This window comes from Triticum aestivum, chromosome 7B (genome assembly GCF_018294505.1).
Source record: "Triticum aestivum cultivar Chinese Spring chromosome 7B, IWGSC CS RefSeq v2.1, whole genome shotgun sequence".
Lineage (NCBI taxonomy): Eukaryota > Viridiplantae > Streptophyta > Magnoliopsida > Poales > Poaceae > Triticum > Triticum aestivum.
In genome coordinates, this window is record NC_057813.1 from 261390441 (window position 1) to 261397480 (window position 7040).

Genomic DNA, 7040 nt, shown 5'->3' on the forward strand with positions numbered 1-7040 from the left:
ACCGAGCAGTATAACTGCGGTTCCGCGACCCTTTTGTGGGTCCAAACCCTATCCCCCCGCCGCCGCGAGCCACCCGATTCCCCTTTCCCTTCTCGCAATTTCTCGCCGTCGGCGACCATCCGCCCCGCCTCTAGCCGCCATGTGGGGGCGAACGTGGAGCTCCAGGCACGGCTCCGACAGCAGATCCGACCGTGAGCGCGACCAGGAGCGTGAGCGGCGCGTGGGCAGATCCGACCGTGTGCACGACCAGGAGCGTGAGCGGCGCGTCCGGGCGAACGGCGCGAGGAAGCGCGGCGCCCGGAGGTGGACCAACCGCGGGATGTCGCCGCCGCCGAGCTTCAACCGCCGCGAGACGGAGGAGTACGACCGCCGTAGCGCGTCATTCTCCTCCGTGAGAGCTTCCTATGCTGGATCCTCCTCATCCTCCGGCGCGGGCTTCCTCCCCGTGAAGAGGGAGTGGTCGGACGACGAGGAGGAGCCGGAGCCGCCGGCGCCGTTCGCCTTCGTCCCGGTGAAGGAGGAGCCCGAGGAGCCCGCTCCGCTCGGCCGCCGCGGAGTCGTCGGGCCCGAGGACTATGTCGTGGACTTCAACGCCGTCACCGCCGCCATCACCGAGCGGAGCGCCGGCGCCATGCCGAGGAGCTCGAAGCCCTCCAATGGCAGCAGGCGGTCGCCGCCAACGTCGCCGCCCACGACAAGGCTGAGGAGTGGCGCCGCATCCGCGCGGAGCAGGCGGCGAAGTACATCGACCTGTGCAGCTCCAGCGAGGAGGATTGAGCATCGCTCGGCCTCCACGACGTCGTCCATTTTGCCGCGACCTCGCCGTCATCAGATCCGACCCCCTCTACTACTAGTTAACGTAGCATGTAGTATGATCTATGCTTAGTTTGTTGATCATGTAGTATGTATGAACTGTGTAGTATGTGATGTGATGAACTAAGTTTGTGCAATTTCTTCCGTGAAAGCGTTTTTTTAAATTATGCAGGTTTAGATGCGGTATCTGATCGGCGGCGCATGTTTTCGACCCGCAAACGCGTTCTTCGTGAAATCGCAAACGCGTTTTGCGGGTCGAATTTTTATGGGGTCTGCTAGAGTTGCTCTTATGGTGACTAGTGCGAGTAGTGCGACCTCATCTTGGATAACGATGAACACATGAACAACACTAGGACACGAACATAAATACTGGTGCTGGAGAAGTTGATGGACATAAAATATTGGCTACGACGAAGAGGACCGAGAGAGAAGCTGAGGAATATTAACTAAACTAAATAAATTTGGAAAATCTATGTTTCTACAACACACATGTACGAATGTTCTACTTTCATGCAGTTTCGCTAAGAGATGACATTTAATGTGTACAGAACAAATAAACAAAAATAGTACTCTAAAAAGGTCATCTTTGAAGCACTTTGGCCGCCTGTTTTGTTTTTTAACCCAAAGTTTTATGAATGTGATTTCTTCATGAAAAATTATTTGTAGGAAGAACACTCAAATACTGTTCACGCAGGTGCATTTTCGTTTGGGAGCAGGAGAGCACTTTCGGAGAGAGAGTGGACATGATGGAAGCGGATGAGGGCACATGCAAGCTCACTATTATTCCAAATGCGGTGAACTAAGAGTAGCTTAAATGGTTAGGTTCTTGTGGTGAAATCAGCTCACTAGAATTCATGTCCTAGACTTGCACTGGTGGTTGCATTTTTTCGAATTTACTTTAGGTCTTCGGGCGATGTGCGTTCAGCGGGACGAGTAGTTCTCGTCGACTACGAAGGCGTCTGTGATGACTTCATTAATTCCAAAATATTGTGCTGGCTCAGTATCTCGAATATGCTCATAGGAGTATATGTATGTACATGCCAAAGTGGTTGTTCTAATCCGAGCTCATGTGCGCTCGGGTGAACAGTAAAATAAACGATAATAAAAAATTCCAACAATGATAAAAAAATCAAAAAAATCTGATTTTTTGCGTGAAATATTGACAAATATTTTGATAGCTTGTGAAATTTCATCATGAAACGATACTTGTGGAAAACACGGCAAAAAAACAAAATCGATGCTCCAAAACATTTCAAGTGTCATATGGTGATGAAAAAGCTATCAAAACATTTGTCAATGTTTCGCACCAAAAAATTCAGAATGTTTTAAATTTATTTTATTTTTCACACATATGTTTGTAATGTGTAAAAAAAGAGATATTTTTTTGAAGGAAGGAAGATAAATGAGGAAGCGAAAAAGAAAAAGAAAAACAGGAAGAGAAGCTTCGCATACCGCGCTTGTCTCTAGCGCTACCGGCCGAGACGAGAGCCGGCGCGACGCGAGCCATTCGCTCACTCGCTTCACAAATCCACGAACCTTAGCTCGCCGTCCGGCCATGGTCGCTGCAACCGTCGCGTCGACCTCCACCGCCGCCGCGTACTCGTCCTTGGCTCCGAACCCGACAGCGCGTGACCCGGTTAGGAGGCGCACTACTCATCCACTTGTGGCAGTCACCAATCGCCACGTGCACTGCCGCACTGTGACCAGTCTCCGCCAGATTCACCCTCGCGACCACTTCGCGAACCCTCCGCGGCCCCTATTCGTGGCGTCGGCGGCGGAAGCGGAAGCGGAAGAGATGGCCGCGGAGGCGAGTACTCCGGCGCCGGCCGAGGCCAGCGGGAAGCCCTTCGCCGTCCTCTTCGTCTGCCTCGGTAAATCCCGCGAACCCTACTCAATCCGCACCCCTGGGCGGGCGTCCGTATCACCCCAACTGATTCGAGTAGCTTGCTTGAATACCCATCTGGTCTCGCTGCTTACGAATGCTTGTGCGTGTGAGCATCCGTGTACTGCGTTCGCGTCGTGCGTGTACAATAGCCTGGGTGCACATCACATGAGAATCGGATTTCTTGTTTCATGATTACCGTCCCGACGTTCCATTTGTTTCAGTCTGTCTCCCAGTTGTCTTGTTCTCATCATTTTGGTGTCACAGCATGTGGCGACCGCTCGACTTGGTAGGTGCAAATGTGCAATCGCATCATGTGATTCCATCTTGTCTCTATGTTTTTTCTTTGAGGGGTTCATCTTGTCTCTATGTTAGAGATGGTAATGTTTGCTTTCTGATTTTGTTAGTATGTGTGCGTGAGCATGCTTAATTAGTGTACATACATGAACTATCGTTTATCTCTTTTTTTATCTTTGTGCGATTGAGGATTGTTTTCATTACACCACCTTACTTTGGCTTAAAGCATTTAGTTGTTATGCATACATGCACTATATTTACCTAATTTCCTGTGCTTGATGTATGATGTATGTTCAGGGAACATTTGTAGGAGTCCTGCAGCTGAGGCCGTCTTCCGGAACCTCGTCAGCAAGCGCGGACTTGAGTCCAAGTTTCAGATAGACTCTGCTGGGACCATAGGTTATCATGAGGTTATATTCTACACTTACCTAGTTACCTTTCTCATGTGTACATTTAATCAGTTCAGTGACGACATAAGAATTGACAATGCATCACATGAATTCAGGGAAATAAGGCCGACTCAAGGATGATATCAACTTCCAAGAAGCGGGGGATTGAGGTGACCTCAATATCCAGGCCTATCAAACCCTCAGATTTCCGAAATTTTGATCTTATCCTTGCAATGGACAGGCAGAATTATGGTTATCTCTCAGCTCCCTTCATTTGTGTCTCACAACCTGAGGACCTTTGTTGATGTATTGCCGCTTAATGCACTTATATTTTGACCATTACGCAGAAGACATTTTGAGTTCATTTGACAGATGGCAACACAAGGAGACTCTCCCAGATAGTGGACCCAAGAAGGTTAGGTTTATAGGCTTTATTTTTATTGTGCAATCTTGACATTTTGCATGCCCATCCTTGATCTACATAATTGTATGGCCATTTGTACTGTTAATGTTTATAGTCTTACCCTTGACCATAATGAATTGATGATATGGTGTGTCCATACCTTCTTTCTTTAAATGTAATATAAAAAGTGAATGAATGGGAACATTATAATTTATTTCGCTGCTAATCACCAACTTGATATTTCTGGAAATCCCTTAGCCTTGTACCACTTCACCAGCCTTGATTTCATTTAAACAATGCCTTGCATGCTTGTTGCTCCCAATGATGTTTGCTTATTTTTTTTCCAGGAGCTTGCCTGGTTAAATATGTCTACAGTTGAGATTTTGTTTTCTAGTCACTCTCTTTGCTCTGTAATGGGGATAGCCACAGAGATGTTGGATAAATTGTTTAGGCAGTAGATAATTTAGTTGTCTGATAACGCATGATGTGTTGCCTAGATCTTTTTTTCTTAGCCATTTTACAAAGTACTCCCTCCATCCCAAAATAAGTGACTCAACTTTCTACTAACTTTAGTACAAAGTTAGTATAAAGTTGAGTCATTTCTTTGGGACGGAGGGAGTAAGTTGGTTATCTTTTGCTTGTATTTGACTATCTGACGAACATTGTGGGTTTTAAGTGGTCAGCACAATATATCTGGCGATGCTGTTATTCATGACTCGAAATTCACATATTGATTTGTTTGTGGTATCCTTACTAGGTTAAGCTGATGTGCTCCTATTGCAAGCGGCATACGGAGTCTGAAGTTCCAGATCCTTACTATGGAGGCGCTAAGGGATTTGAAAAGGTGAGCCAAGGACACCATGCGCTTGCTCGTCAGTATCATGAGTTTGCACTTGATTTTTCAGTCCCTTTTTAGTTTATAATTATCCCCAACTGGCATCAGCCTTGATATGTGCATGAATGCACATAAGCATAGTAGCTAGCATTAGTCAGGCACAGCCCCTATGTTAAACCATCATCTTAGTGGCTAATGATCGTAGTGTTCATGAGCTTGTCTATGTATTTCTAGAAATTCAGGGGCCGTTTGGAATCACTCCGCTCTGTAACTCCGCCGCGGAGCGGAGCGGCATGCAGTTCAATTTTAGCGAGCGGCGAAAGGGGTGCTCCGCCCGCTCCGCTCTCTGGCGGAGGAGCAGAGGATTCCCGAACACAGCCTCAATATAGCTAATCAAGTTAAGTTCAAGTCCAACGAAAGTAATATTCTACAACAAACAACTCATTTATTTGAGGCCGACTCGCTTCCTATCTAGGATTTTATTTACTAGTTCTTTATATTCCAATGTGTCAATCGTCAAATGCTTTGGCAATTTCCCTGGGTCCGGTGAAGCAATATAATTTTCAACCAGACCTTTTGATCTTTGGTTATCTTCCGTAGTTATGATGTCTCGTGGTTTGCAACAAAAACTTGGTATATTGACTAGGCTACTAGCAAGCTCACGTGCCACACATGAGCGCTAACTACTAGTAAGCTCTGGTGTTAGTGACACCTGAAGCCAGGACGCACCTGATGTGCCCCATAAATGCGCCTCTGTGCTGTTTGTGTGCAGCAGAGAGGCGGACTAGCAGCAGCATTCAGTTGCTTCCATGTGTTCCACCATACAGTGAGCATGGTCACCGAGGATGAGCCCTTTTTATGTGATGGTGGGGTGGCCTCGACAGCTGGCTGCCATGAGCCGCCAAACTCATCTCCAACATGCTGGCATTCACACCTTCAGCATATATCAAGTACTGGACTTCCTGTCCAGCAATTTAGCCGCCCCTTGGTTCTAATGAAATTGTGGTATTCTGTCTAAAGAACATTTAAGTGAATCATCTTTGAAACGAAGATGCAGCTTAAGCTACTGCACTGGACATAATATCCAGGTATTATGTGCACCTACTTGTAAGTCGAATATAGTAAAGCGTGAAGATGCTTATTTCAACACATTAAGAAAGCGAGACCAATACAAAAAACAATTATTTGTTTGCCCCTCTTCCTTGATTTCCTTGTGGCATTTCTTTCTTAAGTTTGCAGATGGCCACCATGAGAAGTTCCTAGTTCCTACTTGAAACCATTTAGATATAAGTGCAGTAATTATTTTACAAGCTAGCCAGGATCACGCTGTTTTCTTAATGGAGTGATATGCAGCTCTCCTGTGGGTTCTAGCAGCAGCAGCAGCAACAACAACAACAACAAAGCCTTTCAGTCCCAGAGAAGTTGGGGTAGGCTAGAGTTGAAACCCATAAAATCTCGAAACGTAGTCATGGTTCTGACACGTGGATGACTAACTTCCATGCACGTCTGTCCATGGCTAGTTCTTTGGTGATATTCCAGTTCTTTAGGTCTCTCTTTATGGACTCCTCCCATGTCAAGTTTGGTCTATCCCGATCTCTCCTGCGAGTTCTAGAAAAAAAAAGGTATGTTCTAAACATTCTTTGGGCAATGATTTTCAGGTACTGGATCTGCTGGAAGATGCATGCGAGTCATTACTTGACAGCATCATGGCGGAGAATGAAAACATTTCTGCTTGATCTCAGAATGAATTTCCCTGAGCCAATGTAAGCGTCACATTTTAATTTGATTGTACCAGGGATCAGTTGCAAAGATGTGGATTAGCTTTCTGTGAGCCATCATCTCTTCAGCCCAGATAATTGTAATGATAATTAACTAAAAATACACTCTCTCATCACCATGCGTATATATGTGTTAGGCTGGATACATTTCATACTTTCTTTGTTTTGATTTTACTCCGGTAACATCGCAGAATACACATATAACCAGGTCATGTCCTTTGTCGTGAGGATAACACGTAGGGCCCGGGGATGCTAGTTAGCAATTTTCAGGTTTGCTTTACCTTAGAGGATTGAAAAAGTTCTTTGCAAAAAAAAAAAAAGAAGACCGAGAAAGCTCTGATAATCAGTTGATAAAAAAATTGTGTAATATCAACCGATTTAATTTGATGTGCTATTGTTCATTTAATATACATAAGCTGCTAATTTCTAAAAACATGCAGCTATTGTATTTTGTTATGTACAATCGTGTACATTTGATTGCTATTTACAGGACCACTCGATTCTTGTATCGCAGTTGCACTTTTAATCTACACTGTTTTTTGCCAACAACAATAAAAATCTACACTGGCCGCGCTTTATTATGTGCAGCTGATGTATTTATAGTACAATTTTTATTCATGAAATTGATTGATTTTATGTGAGT

General features: G+C 45.3%; 1 protein-coding gene across 2 annotated transcripts; it reads left to right on the forward strand.

The window, feature by feature from the left end:
• The first annotated feature begins 2261 nt into the window (after positions 1-2261).
• Positions 2262-6551, forward strand: LOC123157825 (putative low molecular weight protein-tyrosine-phosphatase slr0328). 2 transcript variants are annotated; one of them, XM_044576017.1, is made up of 7 exons: positions 2262-2684; positions 3290-3402; positions 3498-3633; positions 3729-3796; positions 4542-4628; positions 4854-5016; positions 6278-6551. In XM_044576017.1, the coding sequence occupies exons 1-6, from the start codon at positions 2369-2371 to the stop codon at positions 5010-5012; spliced, it is 879 nt and encodes a 292-aa protein (XP_044431952.1). In that variant the 5' UTR covers positions 2262-2368; the 3' UTR covers positions 5013-5016; positions 6278-6551. The 2 variants fall into 2 exon arrangements, with proteins under 2 accessions (XP_044431952.1, XP_044431953.1); XM_044576018.1 differs by lacking the exon at positions 4854-5016 and having other exon boundaries at positions 2268-2684.
• The last annotated feature ends 489 nt before the right edge of the window (positions 6552-7040 follow it).